General features: G+C 45.1%; 1 protein-coding gene across 2 annotated transcripts in view; it reads right to left on the bottom strand.

Annotated features, from left to right (window-relative positions):
• The window catches only part of raraa (retinoic acid receptor, alpha a), a 142370-nt gene that overhangs the window by 30457 nt on the left and 93690 nt on the right, over nucleotides 1-18223 (bottom strand). The window contains exon 1 of one of the 2 annotated variants that reach the window (XM_026178895.1): nucleotides 8715-9827. The exons of the other annotated variant lie outside the window; for it this stretch is intronic. Within the exon in view, the coding sequence (XP_026034680.1) occupies nucleotides 8715-8892 (178 nt within the window). The 5' untranslated portion in view covers nucleotides 8893-9827. Of the gene's footprint in view, nucleotides 1-8714; nucleotides 9828-18223 lie in introns of those variants that run through there. 2 annotated transcript variants of the gene reach the window in all.

Here is an 18223-nt window from a genome sequence, read left to right as displayed (position 1 = left end):
TCTCCCCTTCTCTTTCCCTCTCCCAGTTTTATCCCTTTACTCGTTTGCCCCTCTTCCTCCTTTGCCATTTGTTCTCTGCTGCTTTTTGTTCAGAAGGAGAAAAGGCCAAAAATCCAGAGACCAAAAAAATGACATTAAACCCCCTGAAAGGCTCCACAGAGATTACTGTTTGAAAATGCCAGCCCCTGCCCACCTCCCCCTCCTTTTCCCTGCGCCTGAGATCTCTTTTTCCTCCCTCCCCTTACCTCCATCTCAATTTCTTTCAGCTGAGAGGTGCTGACAGCCCAGACACAATAATCTGGCTCTATTGTGGAACTGCCACAGTGGCAGCAGCGCTGTGCAAAGGTTTCCCACGTATGGCGCGAGGGCAAAGCGGGGTGTCACGTCACGGCGGTGCCACTGAACAGTGCCGCTACAAGGGGGTGGGGGGACTGGTAACTACTTGCAACAGAGCACCATGCAGAGCTGCTTGACAACTCCAGTTCAAAATGTTGTCACCTTTTCCATTAGTCAGCTCCGGGGCTCAAGCAGAGACCAAGAGGAGGGGAAGGGCTATCTAAAATCAGAAGTGTAGGAGCTCCTTGGCAAAGCACAAAGAGGACTTCTCTTTGATCACAATGCTATCACTGGGAGCACAGAAAAGATTATTTGAAGGTTGTTAGACTATGGTCAAAACAAAGCAAAAGTCCAACACTGGAACACCAACTGAATTATTTAGTGAGCTCCATCATATCTTTGGGCAAACCTAGTGGAGCAAATGTATTTCTTCATACACTTTTCTCCGTTTCCTTCATCTTTTCAGCCAACTATAAAAAGCCTTCTACAGGTTACTGTTAAAAATCTCATGGAATAACAGAATGCACCCTCTGAGCTGCATGGCTGCATATTTCCCCGTAAGCCCAGCCTTAAACTGAAAGGATATCCATGAAAACAGGACTATTTTTTTGAAGAAAAAAAAAAATAAGGAAAGGATAAGGAAAAGAGAATCATTTGTGTCTGATTTTTAACCAGAGAAGAGAGTGCGTGTCATCCTGAGGGTTGTTGACTTAACTCCACTCACAGCAAAATGAACAAGCAGCAAGGAATTCCGGCACATTATTTTTCCCCGGAACAAAGAAAGGACCTCGGCATCTGACATAACCATTTAATTAACATGATATGGGCCTAGAAACGCTCTCTCCTTACTATCAGCCAGGGTACATCAATAACAATAGCCCAGATAAGAGAGAGCAGGTCACAGCAAAGGTTAGACGTATCTTTAAAAAGACAATACCACCTCCCTTTTGAGAACACAGCAACTCCACTCGTAACAAACAGGATCGAGTTGTTTCAGTCTGCACTCGTCACCTTTCATAACCCGCACTGGTTTGGAGCTGCTCAGCTAGGATGCATCTCTTGGCTCACAGAGAGCACAAACATATCAAACGTGGTTACGGGGGAACAAGTGGCATGTAACCCGAGCCCGTCTGCCCCCTTCAGTCGGACATGCTGTCCTATCCATCACTATCCAGCTCTATACTCTTCCTTCCCACCTCGACCACACTGCTGGCAGTCTATTTCATCCTGGTCCCAGGTGGGTCTTTAAGAGTCAAATGTCAGAGGCCGAGCTGCAGCCAGACACATAATGAATATGAAGCGATTCAGAGGGGCTGTGGGAAAGAGAGGAGACTGGTGTCCAGACAGTCCTGAGTCATGCTGAGCAGACCTTTGGCTGGGATGATATGAGAGAGAACCACAGAGGAAATGCTACGCAACATGGACATCTGATGTTATTTAGAAAGGTGCTTTCATAAATCAAGACAAGACATATGAACAGGTCTCATCTTCCTCCGACTCTGTATGTTCCTGCGGGGCTTGTTAGAAACGGAGATAGCAGGTTAAATATAAACCAGAAAACAGACTCCAGTTATTAACTACAATGAGATCATCAGAAACACCGAGACCGTTTGCTATGTTAGGAGCTGGCCTGCTGGCTTAATAAAAGCATAGTTGAAACCAAGGGGATTTTGTTTTGATGTGCACAAAATAACTGCGGAACATTTTGTGATGGGATCACACCTGCTGAGATGCGTTCTCAGACCAAATATTTTATATTGACAGCCCAAATGAGGATGAGGATGGGTCACCTGAGGATTTATGAAATAGATTACAAATTAAAAACAATGTGGGACGGCGGTGTAAAGCTATCATTCCCACACCCTTTACACACTGCACTTGTGGGTCGGATCGCACAGGTGTTTGAACTTGACCTTCATTCTAATCTCAAATACACATGTGCAAAGTTTCACGGCTGCATATTGCACAGTTGAAATGCTACAGTGTTGAGAAACTCTGCCCACAGACTGAAGGGACATGTGAACACCTGCCCTATAAAAACAGCCTTTAAAAGGCAGTCTCTGCTACAGCAGGTGTCACCGGGGAGCACACAGACTCACTAGGTGAAAACAATGGCAGTCATGCTGTTGCAGCTGATAAATAAGGGCAGGTTTGATTCAGGACTCCGTGCTGATTTTTTTCCCCCCTTGCATTCAACGCAAACACGAGCTGTGACAGAGCATTCGTTTTCAGTTAACAACACCAACTGAGACGGCAGCAACACGGTGCTATTTTTTTGTCCCGCTCGTGTGAAAGTGCCAGGCTTTTGTATTTTTAGCACACTAACCTCTAACCTATTTCCCCCCCCCCTCTCGCTGTCCCGCTCTCAAAATAGGCGGGCATTCCACTGCGGTGCATGTGCAAGTGTGCGTTTGTGTGTGAACTACTTGAGGTGTGCACGGTTGTCATCCATGTGATGCTAACACAGATCCCCAGAGGCAAAAACTGAGGATGAGTGTGCTGGTGGGAAGCAAGCAGTCCTGTGCTCTGGCCTGGAGCTAGTGGCCTGAGAGAGCCTGGCTGACTGCACAAGAGAGGCAGAGGCATGCAGCAGTCCTCTGCAACTGATGAAACAAGGCAACATTCCATGTAATCACTCTATATATAGAGGATGCTGAAAAAAAAGAAGGTTGGAGGGCAGGAAATCTTGTAAAATATGAGGAAAAATTAGGGCAGGGAAGCATTAAAGATTAATCGCCACACTGACTGCCCGGCTCAGGCTTGCCATGCGGAGAATGCCACCACGAGATGGGAAACAGGGAGGAAGATAAAGTGTGAGAAAGGACACACTTTAGGAATGAAAATGCCTCGCAGATGAATTCTGGGATGATAAATGTCCGTGGTTCAATACCCTGATGAATTTATGTGTGTTCCATTGTGGGAGGGTGGGGATAAAACATGGAGATGGGGAAGAGATGGGAAGCGCAGGGAGAGAGAGGGGAAGAGGGAGACAGTGCCGGTGAGCTAGCCATGCAGAGCACATTGCGAACAAGCCATCTGTAGAGATAAGTAAAGAAGTGATTACAACAGGCCCAGCTCAATTTCTGACAGTTGACGCTTGACTGCCCCTGAAGAGCAGAATTGATTTAAATGAAGAAGCAATGAATATTTTAGAGGGCAGAATCCCCCTTTAACCTGAACAGTTTTGATGTCCCTCCCAGCCCCGTGCGTGTGTGTAACGGTGCTGACACCAGGGAGAATGTAATTATTGATAGCGAGATTACAGCCCTGTTGTCGCAACGGCTGCAATCAGCTGCCTCCTTTAAGCCCTGATGAATCAATGACACTGCCTGGATCTTTTCTGTCTGCACTGCTTTGTTCATCAAAGTCAGCTTTGCAGTGTACACCAACCCTTGTTTGGGGATTTAGCGGCAAACCAAACTGGTGTACAGTACACTCTGACTTTTGCCTCCGGCTAATTCTCTCCGCAAACAAGCTGAGGCCCATCAGTTGGTTTGAGCGTGCGTTCATGTGTGCACAAAGGAAAAGAAAAAATGAAATGCCCAGACAAGAATATGCTGAACCCGTGATGTACTCGATATGCAATAGCAAGGCATTACGTCGCGCCACCTGCAAGACAACATCAAAGTTGCGAGCCAGCTATAGCAGTGTTTGGAAGTAAAAAGCCGGTTATTCTGCCACTCTGTTCAAGGTGAGGGACCACACCCAGTCATTACACTTTGTGGAGTGACTGAGCCAACGGGCATTTAAACAAACAAAAACACGCATCTTTGTTGCTCTTGGTAAACTTACTGCAGCGACTGTTGTAAGTAACTGTTGAATTGCATTAAAAGGGCAACGACTGCTCCACAGGTAGGTGGCAAGGTGCCGTTTTTGGGAGCAAGTGATGGCAGGTTGTGAAATGCTGCCCTGCAGCCTTTCCCAGGAGAATGGCAGGAGCAATGCTGAACTCCGGTCACTCCTCTGCCATTGCAAACATACCTTGATGACACAATTTGTTATTGATGTTACCCTGAAGGTGAGAGCAAGCGTATTCCAGTGGACAATCAGATTGCACTCTTTCACCCACACACATCTCCCCGCTCTGTGATGTCCCAGGCATGCAGGCTACTAAATCGCAATCACCTTTGGTTGATCGGGTTTAGATAGATGTGGCAAAATGAGGAGACTGCCTAACGCTTTCCTTCTCCAGAAGAACAGATGACCTTGTCTCAGAGCTGTGCATCATTTCTGCCAGTCCCATCAAGTCCGGACCAATAAAGCCCCACAATAAAATCCTGATGTTCATGATGGCACCAAGACACATTTGTGTTCAAGCAAAAAACATAAGACTCAGGGACCCCACAGTCGCATAAAGGGCATGGTCATTCAGGAATACTAAGGCCTGGAATTTGCATTCCTGCCTTATATAAACAGTCACAAGCTGTAATGTTATTAAAGTAGCTTTGCCAAGAAATCCTTGATTGTTCCAAGAAAATAAAATTTGTACTTTATGATCTTCCCCTTGTAGGATAGAACCCCCCCACACACACACTTCTGTGCCAGAAACCGACAGTACTCTAGCCAGTTCTGCTTAGTGACCCGACTCACCGTTTATTTTCTGTTGTTCATGTTTTTCCAGTTTCTAGCATGCACTATAAAAAAAAAATGCACATAGAAAGAAAAGGTGCAGGAAGTGATATTTGCATTTCTTTCGTAAGGCTGACACAATCTGTTCTCCTGCACAAAGTCCAAACACATCACCCACTTTCCGTGTTTCAGTGTTGCTTCACAACACAAACAATTACGGGTGCTTTTTGTGGTGCTGTCTGATACTGCAGACTCAGAAAAAAACTAAATGGACTTGCCTGTAAATCTGAAACTTAAAAAAATGCAAATTCAAAAAACTGCTCTTACAGCCAGAAAAAAAAGGGGGGGACAAGGACTTAAGGACTAAATATCAAACAACTCAGATTAAGACACATACTGTTCATGTAAGCGCACTTTCATCATCTTTCATCATCAGAAGACAAACATGACAAAGAATGCTTTGCTCTCCATCTCACATATGCTCTATGCAGTGACTGATTCTTTTACACTATAGACAGCCTGAGAAAAATATACCCCAAAGAGCAAGACGCCCATGGGCTGCAGAGCATTTGAGCCTACCGTGCAATCCCCCCTTTCCACCATATCCCCAGTTTTTAGTGTGTGACAGTCATGTGAACAAAGCCGCGTGCATTCTTTCGTGCATGAGCCTATAACCGCTGTAAGGATTCTGACTGTGACTCAGTGAAAAATCAAGTGGATTTAATCTGCAAGGCCACACACTTTTCACCTGAGCCATTCAGAGCCTTCTTCCAAGTAGAACCAAAATACAAACAGCACACAATGCCTATGACTGGGCAACCTGGTGATAAACAGAGGCTACATGTAAACAGTCAAACCATCTTTTAAGAACTCGTTTTACAGGCTCATAGTGTGCTGGATTATATCAACTGATGTAAAATGGAAACATAATCTTTCTCATATTGCACCTTTCAGTCTCTTTAAGGATCCCCTTGGGAAAAGACCAGTCTCCTATGATTAGTTAGCTAGCCTGGCAAAAGAGCACTGAACATTGGTTATGTATCATAACCTCTACTCTACGAATGCTGTTGTAGGCCTTAACCCTTTATCATCAAAGTATCATACTTGCTGTGTAATTCTGACTGTAAAATGACAAAATAATGCTCATCTTTCTTTTCTCTCTAGCCCAAAATGATTGAGAGGATATGAAAATCTAGGCAGGGCTGGTTTTTCTGTCTGTATTCAAAAAGCAGTACTTACAACTGAATTGTGTTACCGTGATACACCGAATATCCCGGCAAAACCTGACTTCTCTTCTTTCCAAAAATCATTAATATTGTCTCTAGAACAAACAGTTATAGAGATGTGATCATCTGTCATTTAACTATAGCATTACAGATTCAAAACAGCCATGTCTAATGAAGTGCATGAAGGGGCTCCAACAGATGAATAACAATGGAAGAAGCTGCTGATTCCATGACTTAAGCTAGACAGGTATAATTCAAATATATATTGGTGATACAAGTAAGAAAATGAGGAGTAAATCTGAATGTCAGTAAATCCAAGCTGAGCAACAGCAAGTCCTGTACGACTTAATTACACCCCATTGGTGTGTGCTTTGGACTTTATAACGTTTAAATGCACAAAAGAAGCAATTTGAAGGAATATCACTATCACTAATATCACTAAAGGGAAGGGAGTAGGCTCAAAAGCATAATATGGCCTTGTTAAAGAACCAATAATACTGGGATGAAGCACCCATATGATGTGGATTTATACCCACTCACTTAGTGGGTCCAGAAGGCCGTTTTAGGCTAGATTCACTTTAGCAAAGATGTCACTGAGTGCATGCTTAGAGCCAGAAAGCTCTTCTGTGAAGCCTGTAATGAATAGTTAGATCCAATGTGGAGGGGTTGAAAAAACAGACGACCAAAAAAGAAAAGCACAGAGGGGGTAAAAAGAAAAAAAAAAAAAAATGGTAAGACCTACCAGGAAAAGTGCAGAGGAACATACCATGACACTACTCTCTGTGAACTTCAAAAAACAAAAAAGCAAACAGATGTTTATGGGATTGTCTTGTGATTTTTTTGAATCTGGTTCATTTGGATTCCTGCGTGAGAGCGGGGAGTGACGAGGAAATCTCGCGCTGTTGTCTGGGTTGTTTTCTAGCCCTATGATCCAATAAGCCTCTGAGCCACGTGATGACACTTACGGATGTTGCGCCTCTCTGCTCTACACCCTCCCGTCAATGTTCTCTGGTTGTGCACTAAATTTTTTATTACATTCAAGCAGTAAGGCAAAGAGCAGATATGCTACCCCTCACCCACACACACTCTCACTCTCCCCCTGCAATTCCTCCATTGAGCAAAACAATGTGGAGTCGAGTAAAGGATCAGAGGTCTTTTCCTGGGCCAAACCCCCACAGTCTCCCCTCAGACGAGCTCACATGGTTTGAATCAATGCCACCACTAGAGCTGTTTTAATGGACCGGTTCAATAAATACTATCAGGCTCTTTGAATATCTGTTTAGAAAAAAAAAAATGTACAGGCTTCGCCTCTTTACTCGGGAGAGATCTTTTTCAAAACAAATAATGAGATGAGAAAGATGAAGAAAAGATTACAGCACATACAAAATAGTTATGGCTGCTTGTCTTTTGTTGTTGCTGCCAAACATTAGAAATTCCTGTCTAAATTTCCCTTTGTCGTGCGTTTCTATAGTCTTGAGACAAGGAGGAAATTGGTCCTTAAGAGCCCGTGGAGATTCCTGCCTTTTTTTTTTTAGCTCCTTCACCAGTGAAAGACAACAGAGCTATCCCTTTATAAAAAGGGCCTGCTCACGCTTTATGCAGCCTGGCTCTACTGAGGTAAAGAATGGGAAGCAGCTCTTGCTATACTTTGTTGCTGCAATAAAACTCTCTCTCTCTCATATCTGCAGCAGATATGCTATCAGCAAAATTAAATCTCCCACGGCTGCTGGCGGATACTGACCCAAGGAGATCATGCAGCAAACGCATGAACGTATCATCAATCTAAACTAAATCTCACTGATATAAAAGCACAATAAACCTGTCATTTATAAAGACTGCTATCCTCACTACCTAGCACAGGAGTCTACACATAAAATCATACTAACTGAAATATTGTTTTTTTTAAAAATAAAGTTATGCGAGAACATCACTTCAAATTATTTATTAAATATAAATAAATGAGTGCAAGGCTTTCAACATTTAACAGATACAGTTGTCTGGTGAAGGCCATGGTGCTGCTGCTGAGGAACTTTGGCCTGTGGGTACAGCTTCCCAGATTACCAGAGGACCAGGGGATAACACTGGCATGAAAGTTTGATCTGATTAACGCTGGCATCGCTTGCACAAACCTGGTTTGCATTAAGTGCAGATTTCAGGAACGCAAAAGCTTCGGGTAGCGTGGCCTGGATCAGAGCGCAAACAGACTGGCAGGAAAGAGAAGGAGGGAAAAACCCCAAACCTGAGTGAACGCTCAGAAAGAAACGAGAGAGACGAAAGTGGGTCAAATATATATAGGCCTGTTGCAGCATTGACGGCTTACTGATTGTGATAACGTGCAGCGCTGTTGAGCACATATTATGGGGTTTAAATAATGGAAGTGGTAACTCCAGAATAAAAAGGCCTTCAAATGATCGTTTCACATGCGACCGGCGTGTGCTGGGAAGCGCAAAATAGGAAATATAGTGATTATTATGCACACACACTAACAGGGAGGGTTCAACTTCACCAATTAGTGAGATGAAGGGGAGGGGGGGGGGGGGTTTTAAAAAAAAAAAAAAAAAAAAAAAAAAAAAAAGCACCTACAGTGATTGGAGCCGTTCCAGTGCTGGTTCCTGATGGACGTGCTGTACGGATGGGGCGCCCCGGGCATCAGTCCTTTCTCCGGGATCAAGCATCCTCTGCTCTGGTTGTAGTAATCCATCATTAAAAACGGGTTCGGGCTGGGATTCAGTCCCACAACGTCCACACTCTCATACATCATATGAAGCAGGGCGACGGCAGGGGGGAAATATTAGCAAGAGGGCAAAAAACAAAAACAAAATACCCGAATTGTTTGTGAGGGGTTGGTTTTCAGCTCGCCACCAGCAGCGGTGCCGAACGGAGGGGGGGAAACTGCATTAAAATCGAGGGGAAAGTGGTAAATCCAAACACAGCAGGGACATCGGAACATTTGGCATCTTCTCACGGCAATGTGAAGATCGAAAACCAGACCGATGGATGAATCGGTGTCCGAATGCGCCTGATCGGATATGAAAACATAATCTCAAAGAGCAGTCTGCGTTGTGTCCGAGGTAAGAAACTCGACAACAGAAATACAAGAAAAGGAAAAAAGAAGAAGAAAAAAATCGGGGACGAGCCGAATAACTTCAACAGAAGGTGTCTGTCTTTACGGCGCTGCTCAAACAGAGCAACATATGAGGCTGTATCCACACGACAAAGAATAAATCCAACCCCCAGTCCAAACAAATCTTTAAATAAATACAACACAAATCTCCAAAGTCTGCGTGGACAGCGCAGGGAGATTTGGGAATGTGTTGCAGGCGCAAATATTAGGAGAGGGAATTCCGCAGAGTTGCAGTTTGTCCTTTTGGGTTACGGTCGGTTGTCCCGTTTGCGCCCGTCGTGGGTGGACTCCTGTCAGCTCCGTAAAACGAACCAGTCCCCCCTCCTCCTCCTCCTCCTCCTCCCCCCAGCCTCGCAGACTCTGTTGCACTACAACGAGCGGCCGCTTCCCTCCGTCAGACCCTGCTCTCCAACATCCAGGCTCCCGTTAAAACGCGCAGCGCCGCCTTGTTTTGTATTCGGGGAAGAGAAGCCTAAAACCATTCCCACACCAAACCGTGCGGCTATCATGTTCTGCAGAAATGTGACAAGGCACAGCAGCTGAGAGCTTTGGCTCCACCTCCACTCGGCTCTTTCTCTCTCTCCTCCCCCCCCCCTCTCTCTCCTGCTTCCCCTCGGTGCCTTTCATGCGTTGCTCCGCCCCTTCTTTAACCCCTTCAGGGACGTCACGACGGATCTCCCTCTCCCGAAACACGGGCACTGCGGGAGTGTTTCTTTTTGGGGGGTGAGCCCGCCGGCCGCCGTCAAACTGAGCAGCGAGGGCTTTAAATAGGAAAGTATTTGAGGACATGATTAAGTTATATAAGCTCAGTAATTAGTCTTGCGTGTCTTTACAGAGTGATTGTGCACACAGCGGCTGCTATATCACAATCTAACTCTCTTGTTTCTTTTTTCTTTTTCCTGGAAGTCCCCGTTTATGTTCTCACTCTTTACTGGGCTCCTCCTTCCAACTAATTTGACCCTTTCCCCTCATCAGTCCCTAACCCTCCCGATTTTCTTCTCCCCCGGCCGCGGTCTCCCTAATTTGCCTAATGCTATGCGGCTGAACTTTTCCTGAACCCAGGCAAGTAGGCAGCCTCACCTTCTGGTGACCCACTGGCTGACTCGGATCTCTGGCTTGCTCTCATCCCCACATTATTCAAGGTTTCCCACCTTGTATACCCAGTGTAACACTATTACACTTTTCCTCTGGTGCTGCCCAGAGAGGCGCCTCGGTTCACACAGCACACACAAGGATAAAAAGTGCCAAAGTCACCCAGTCATAGTAGCAGGGCGCTTAACTTTTTCTTTCCTCCCTCACAGTTTAGTTACAGCTAGAAGAAGTCCAGGAAGTTGTTTTCGGAGTTGCTGACTTTATACCGCAACATTCCAGGTAACATTGTTCCAGCTTATTAAGCAAACCCTGCAGCTGTGTCATCCATGAGGCATAGCAAAAACTCACACTATAAAAGCAGTTTGAACAGTCAGCTGACGCTAATATCAGTGCTGATAAAATATAGTGGCAATGAAGTTTGTAGCCCCGTGAGTGCATCCAAACTTCTCATGTTTTGCCTTTTTTCCCCTTATGTGCTTCAGAAATCCCAGCCTGTAATTTTGTGATTGTCATGTGATCTGGAGGACAGCTGCTGGCCCAAATTGTCTGTGCATGCATAATAGTAGAGATTAAGGCCAGGCACCAACATACAAAACTGTGTGGTTTTTTTTTTTAACCTTAACAATGTAAAAGCAGAAATGTAACGTTCGAAACACACAGAGCAAATTCTGCCTGTTTCATAACTCAGTGGGACGTCCCTGACAAAGTCGAGAACATAGGAGGACACTTTCCGAGCTGTTTTGGTATCTCGATGTGGACGCAAAGCTTTTCCAAAACTGCCTGGGTGGACAGTGAACATCTGATACCCGATCTTGTGAAATGTATCTGCACAAACACAAGCACGGCCAAAAAACCCTGAGTGGCTTGTATTGTAACCTACACCACAGCCGAGACAATACCTCTCCTCCCCCACTTTCCCTACACCTGAGCCACAGGCCACAGCTGGGTCTGACCAGCATGTTTTTTTTTTTTGAAAGGGATTATCTGCACACTGGCAGGGGGGCTCGGCTTGCTCCGCCTCCAGTGACTGTGACACTTATTTAATGCAGGCCCCTAGTGTGTTTACCCTGCCTGATAAGAGCCGATGTGCAGGCCTGGGCCATGGCGACCCCTCGTCTGCATTGATAGCGCAGCCACACATTCCTTGACAGGATTAGCCCAGTGAGTAATGGTTGTCAGAAAATGCTAATTTTCCAGGCTCTGTTTTCCTCTCTGAAGAGGGAGCATTCATCCCTGGGTAATACCCCATGATTGCATAAAACAAGCTGAGAGATAACAGACTGCTGATCATTACTTATTAAGAGAGGGGAGAATACAAGATTAGGCTGACATACAGTCCTTTTCCCACAGCTTTTTATTTGTAGCGAAAAGAGGAACTCCATTAAGTCAAAAAAGAAAAAAAAAGAACTGAATATATCCAAGTGGCTAAGAGTAAATACGTGGCAATTTTCACAGGAGAAGGTGATATTGGAACAGCGGACTCCTCTGAGTACACAGTTGGAGAATTGAGTGTGTTACACTGCATTAGTGGAAAAATTAGGACTGGTTTTTATTCCCAGTAATAATATGTAATATGTCACTCTCACATGAAAGTCAAAATATAAGAGCCAGGACATACACTTGACGGCTGGTACCACAACAGCAGAAGTAAGAGTGGTAAGTTAAAGAGGGAGAGGGACGAGAGGCACGCACACACACACAGGTTTCAGCCCACATCAACACACACCAGTTCAAGTGGCTATTCTTGTTCCAGCATCAACAAGCGCCACACTCCTGAGAACATGGAAAAGTACTTTGGCACTGGAAAGCCAGAGAGAATGAGATTGTGCCTCGATCCCCTAAGTTGACGCTGAGGACCCAGTCTCAGATTCGTCGCTCGGGCTTCAAAGTGAGGGTGCGTGAAGTGCCGACTCCAAACCGATGCACGGACCTGATCAAAGCTGCATTCAGACGCAGGGGCCTTGCAGAAAGAGTTATGCAAACATAACAACCTTGATCTGAAGCAAAGCTGCAAGTGAGAGTCTGGTGAAGAAATAGAGAGAGAAATGGGGGGGGGGGGTGGGGGGGTTTAGGAGAGAATTCAAAGAGTTTTATGGGCTAAGAGAGAAGAGGAGATTGCTGGCTGGACCTTGAGGGTGTCAAACTATTTTTACTGCCCCCACTTTCCTTCTTTCTGAGTCCAATCAGGGGCACTAGGAAGCTGTAAAAAGTGCACGCCTTGCCATTCCTTCCCCAAGGAGATGGGCAGACAGGTTAGAACAAACAATAGGTTGTTTTGTCATTTGGATTATGGCGCACGGCAATAGTGGGGGGGAGCACAAGTCCTGTGTAAGTGCACAAAGTAGACTCAGCAGTATCCTTCTTTAGAGCATGAGTGAGAATTTCTGTTTCTGGAGACGATCCACTTACATCTGCAATCAGCCCTTGGCTCTTGTGTTGCTACCTTCACTCTGGAGATCATTTCTGTCCTCTGTGACTAACGAACACATCCTGCACAATGTGCTCTTTATTGGACATGATGGTCAAATCAAAACAGAATCAAATTGTCTCAATGTCATGGAAAAGTCTGCTGAGCTCTGGCTGCCTAGAGACACTAAACAGGCAAAACAAACAAAAAAATAAATAAAGAAAGAAAAACCAACCAGACCTGCCGTATCGCTCAGACAACAGTCGGCTTGGGTAATAGCCATCTCTTGACACGATAAGGCCAGAAATGTTCCAGTTAGAATGGCCTGGGCCTAATTTTAGAGTTCCTGTCTGCCTTAGTGGCTACTACACAAACACAGGCACTCATGGCTCACCTCCCCCAAAGCACTCCTGCACATGTGCCAGCAGATGGCTAATGCCCAGACGATAAAGAAGTTGGGGCAAGCCTCGGCAAAGGTTTCTATCTTTCTTAAATCTTCCCAGCGGCCTAATAAAGCAGCACAGCGGTGGAGAATTCAGAGAAGAAGCACTTTAAGGAGTTGAAATGTGTCCTAATTTGAGACGGCAAGATAGTGATCGAGTCTGTTCAGGTCTCTGTCACACTGTGAGACAAAACGGGCTCTCTGTATGTCAGCATTATCCCACGACTGATCAGCACCGTAATCCCACCCCACCCCTATCACTAGCATAGCCCTGGCAACCACTTCCTCCTGTCACTCTCCAACTAGAATCACATCTTTGGCGTGCATACCTGTGTGGGTTTACGCATGTTTGCTTTCAAGTCTACCTGAACCTCCGTGGCCCGTCTGTTACCACTCCGTTCCCCTTACTGCCTTTACAGTTTCCGTGTGTGTGTTTGTTTGCACAGCTGGTTTTGTGCAGCCTGTACAGGCAGCACCAGCCAAAGCCAGCAGCTGTGCTCCCTGACATTGAGCCAGTGCGTAATGAGGGCCCGACCCTCCAATGTGAGAACAAGCTCCAGTTATCAATGAACAACTGTATCACTTCCACCTCCCTCTGTCAATCTAATGGAAACACATACACACGCATGCGTACGCATGAACGCACACAAACCTTGACCTAAAGTTAAACTGGTCTATAGATCTCAGCCTTGGTGCTTTGCCATCCTGTGTGTGTGTGTGTGTGTGTGTGTGTGTGTGTGTGTGTGTGTGTGTGTGTGTGTGTGTGTGTGTGAGAAAGAGTGTCTTTTCTAAAAGGACCCTCTTAGCCCCCCCCAGTCATTATCACTTTAATGTCCTTCCGACAGCAGATTCCAGCATTTATGGTACAGGCATATATCTGCCCATAAAGCCTTTTATTGTTCAGCCCAGCTCTATGGTGGCCGTAACCTGGTTTTCCCATTTTTTATGGGGGACCTTCACTATATCACAGAGGGGGGAGGACAAAGCTGCCCACCATCGGTGTTTACCAAAGTATGGCCGACTCATAAATCCATCGTGGCCGGCGGCATTCTGGAAATACTTCAGCAGAGGAAGAGAACGAGAAAGAGAGAGAGAGAAGAGGTAAGCGACGTAGCTTATTGTATAGCTTGTAATTGTCCACACTCTACAGCCTTGAGTTAGAGAGCCATCTCCTCAACGATCATTAGGTCTATGTTGCTTTGCACCAAGTCCATCACTCAGCAAATCAAGAGAAAATTGCTATGGATGTTACCCTGGAGGAAGGATATCTCAATATCAGTCATCCAAGACTTGGAATGGCCTCCATTAGATGTCAGAGACGGGGAGATGTTTTAGTGCATTCAGACGGATACTGGCTAATTCTATTTAGAGAAAAAAAAGGACAAGAAGAAGAGAGAATAAAGCACAGAAACAAGGAACAACAAAGAGAGCAAGAAAATGAGAAAAACAAGGGGAAAGAAAATATGGTCAAATTCCTCCTGAAGTTTTGTTGGCAAATTTATAAGTTTTGTTGATTATCAATTACAAAAAAAGTGTTTATTCACACATTAACCATGATTAATCACAGAGAAACCATTGCAGAGAAAACAAACTGTAACCAAACCTTGACTGAGACTTGATAATCATTATCCTGATTTGAAATTATGTGCGCCTGTCAGCAGAGTCATCATACCCGTATGGTATATTGTCTGGACTGGTCCCGACACGTTGCTACCAAGCTATCAACCTCCAGGGCTGAAAAGTGAAGCCAACAGAGTTGAAGCAAGTCCCAGTCCCCATAGACTCCCGAAAGTGAAAAACTTCAGATGTTTACAGCCCAGCGCTTTAGTTGATTGCCATTGGTTAGTTCCACCTCGGCTAGTTCCAATAACTTCACTCTCAAAGCTGACGGCTGTGTTAATTACAGTAATCAATTACACAGATTGGAAATTAATTGCAAATTTAATGTTTAGCTCATTTTGACAGTGCTCCCTGCAATGCATCCCTTGCTTTTGCTTTTGCATACACGTTCCTGGATGACATCCTTTTATACTCATATTTTACCTGCAGCTGCTGACTAATTAACTAAACTGTGAGAAGCAGGCGAAGTATATTATAAGGAAGTTACAGAAAGGAGATGAGCTCTTGCAAGAAAGCGCAGAGGGAGAGTCAAAAGGCAAGGAAGCAGGAAGCTGGAAGAATAATCTCTCTGCTCTGCCAAAGCTCACTCAGAAACTGGCATTACTGATGCAATTACAACTCAAGCTACACTCATTTATCCATGTCTGCATTTCCTGAATCCAGGTTTTCCATCTCGTGGTCTTAAATCAGAGCTCTCAAAAACTAGAGATGTGCTGATAAAATGGGGGGGAGAAGTAAGCATGTTCTGCATCTCCTTCAAGTTTTTGATTATGACCATGCTGTCTGCTTTTCTGGTTGAAAGCATTTCATCTCTTTCTTTTAGAGATCTAAGTATTTTCCCCACTCCCTCTTGGTGCCTTCTCTCTCACACTTCAGGATTTGAAGTGCTACAGAGGACCAATTTCCTGTTTTCTATTCAGAAGTGTGATGCTCGTGGTGGCCTGGAGGGGATATGGGAGGTGGTGGTGGTGGGAGGGGGTTAGTGGTTCACTTTAAGTGGATTGCCCTCATTCTTGTTGTGCCCAGCCCAAAGCATTATGATGCCTCGGTGACTGACCTCCGCTTCAGCAGTGCCCCTAACACCAGTACAGACAGGGCACACCAATTGTTGTGCTTGTTGCACAAAGGCTGAATGTGTGCCACGACCTGCACAAAAGGTTGGACAACTGCAGGCCAAATGTGTAGTCAACACTCACTGAAACCACAGTCTGCAGTGTGTGGAGTGGGCTGGGAGTTATTTGCGATACAGCTCTAATCCTGTGCTCGCTCTCTCATAAAAGTTGACTGCCCTCTCTCTCTTCTGGGCGCCCTTTCTCGCTGCAACCTGTTTTCTAATGCTTGTATGCATGTCGGTGTCTGTGCACAACTCTGCCAAATGATATGAAATGTTCAAAAAGTGCCGATCTAATTTGGATGTTGATGAAACGTGTGAAATCCTCAGCTTACCCAGCAAAGTTGGGAGCCGGTGGGGACAACAAAGGCCCTCGGGAGAGCGGCTCAGAGCATGAAAAATGCCCCTTGCCGTCATCACCGCCACGGCCCCTGCTGGCCTGCCTTTTACAGAGAGGTGGGGGGAGAGAGAAAGAGGGGATGGGGGGTTGGGGATCTGCCTCATTCTAACTTGGGAAGGCAAGAAGGAGGAGGGTTAATGGAATGGATGACTCCGGCACATTAGATGAGAAGTGAGCAGAGCAATGAGCAGAGAGGGAGTCATCAGCGTTTCAAAAGAATGGGGTGCAGTGAAAGTAGACGGAGCAGCTATACTCCTTTCCCTGAGATAGATAGATAGATATATATATATATATATATATATATATATATATATATATATATATATATATATATATATATATATATGTGTGTGTGTGTGTGTGTGTGTGTGTGTGTGTGTAAAAGTGTGTAAGAAACAGAGGAGTTAACTGGATGAAAGGCAGCCACATTTAGCCACAAATCCCAGAGGTACACATACGGGTCAGCTTCAAAGATATTCACTGTATGTGGGGTTGTTACTGCAGTCAAAAGGTTTACTCATCGTAGCCCCAGGGAGTAGAATAGAGCTGCGTCATTCTCACACAACTGGCACGTGAAACAGATATCAGTGGAAAACCTTTTGCCCTCAGACATTGGCTCGTCCTACCCTTGGCATTTAGGTGCACAAACATTGAGGTGGGGGAAAAAAAGGGAACTAGTGAAAGCAAAACTAACATCACATGGCTTATCAGATGTTTAAAAAAATGCATTTGCATCTGGCAGCACAGAGAAACTTTTGTGCTTTTGCTTCACTCGGTTGCGCATATCATTGCAATCCTAGTGAAATGTGACCGTAATAGAGAAGAGGAACCTTTTTTAAAAAATGAACAGATCTGTGAGAAAGTCAGGGTAGAGGCACTGCTAATTTCTTTATATTCATTCACGCTGAAGAAAAATTTCTTGAAATGAGCTGCCTTTGCAGTTGGGCCTGCCTGTGATTAAAAAAAAAAAAAAAAAAAAGGAGAAGAAGAAGAAGAGCACAGACTGGCTTTGGACTGATGGCATCCAATGGCAGTCGCTATGGCTACCCAAACCATCTGTGTTGTGAACCCATAGAGAGGGGGGAGTGTCTCTAAAGTAAGTAAATAGGCTAATACAAAAAGTGAATGGCTCAGAAGGGCAGATCATTAGCTGACCACATCTTGCTATTCTCTGTGTGATACCAGGACAGGAGGAGGGGGTGTTGATAGATTAAAAAAAAGAAAAAAAAAGCAGCCTGATAATATTTAACCAGCAGAGATCTGTCATCAATCTGGACCATCTTCCCCCCACCCCACATCATCTGTCCTCACCGCCAGCTCTGACCCATTGTCATTCAAACCCCAGCTCCCTTTCACTCCTTATTCAATATTTTTGAGCCATTGTTCCACCTTACATGCCCCGGCTACACTACATTACTTTTCCCAGTCAGTGGTTTAAAAGGGTGAAGAGCAACAGCCAAGAGAAAACAAAACAAAAAAACCCCCATAATAAGTTATAATGTCAGAAAGTAACAAAAACATCAGCCGGCCGTCACACAAGTCTGAGTTTTGCACACATTTTCAAGCATGCACATTGTGACACTTTCTCCACTTCATACACACACTCCTTTTCTCCCCTCCCTCCCCCACACACACCCACCCACACGGAGCAACCCTGTGGGCTTCACTGGGCTCTTTGAATAAAAAAGAGAAGTCATTTATCCGACTCATCTTTGCTGCACCTCGCAGCACCTTTTAAAAACACTCTATATTCCTTGCTAAGGCTAAAGCTGCACCTTACTGACAGCATGATGGAGAGCCCTATTCTACCCCCCTTCTCTCTCTCTTTCTCTCTCTCTGCAGTCTCCCGTCTTTCCATCTTAGCTGCCAACAGCCCTGACTTACAAAAAAAAAGTA

This window comes from Astatotilapia calliptera, chromosome 8, assembly GCF_900246225.1.
Source record: "Astatotilapia calliptera chromosome 8, fAstCal1.2, whole genome shotgun sequence".
Taxonomy (NCBI): Eukaryota; Metazoa; Chordata; class Actinopteri; order Cichliformes; family Cichlidae; genus Astatotilapia; species Astatotilapia calliptera.
This window is presented reverse-complemented; position numbering and strand designations above follow the sequence as displayed.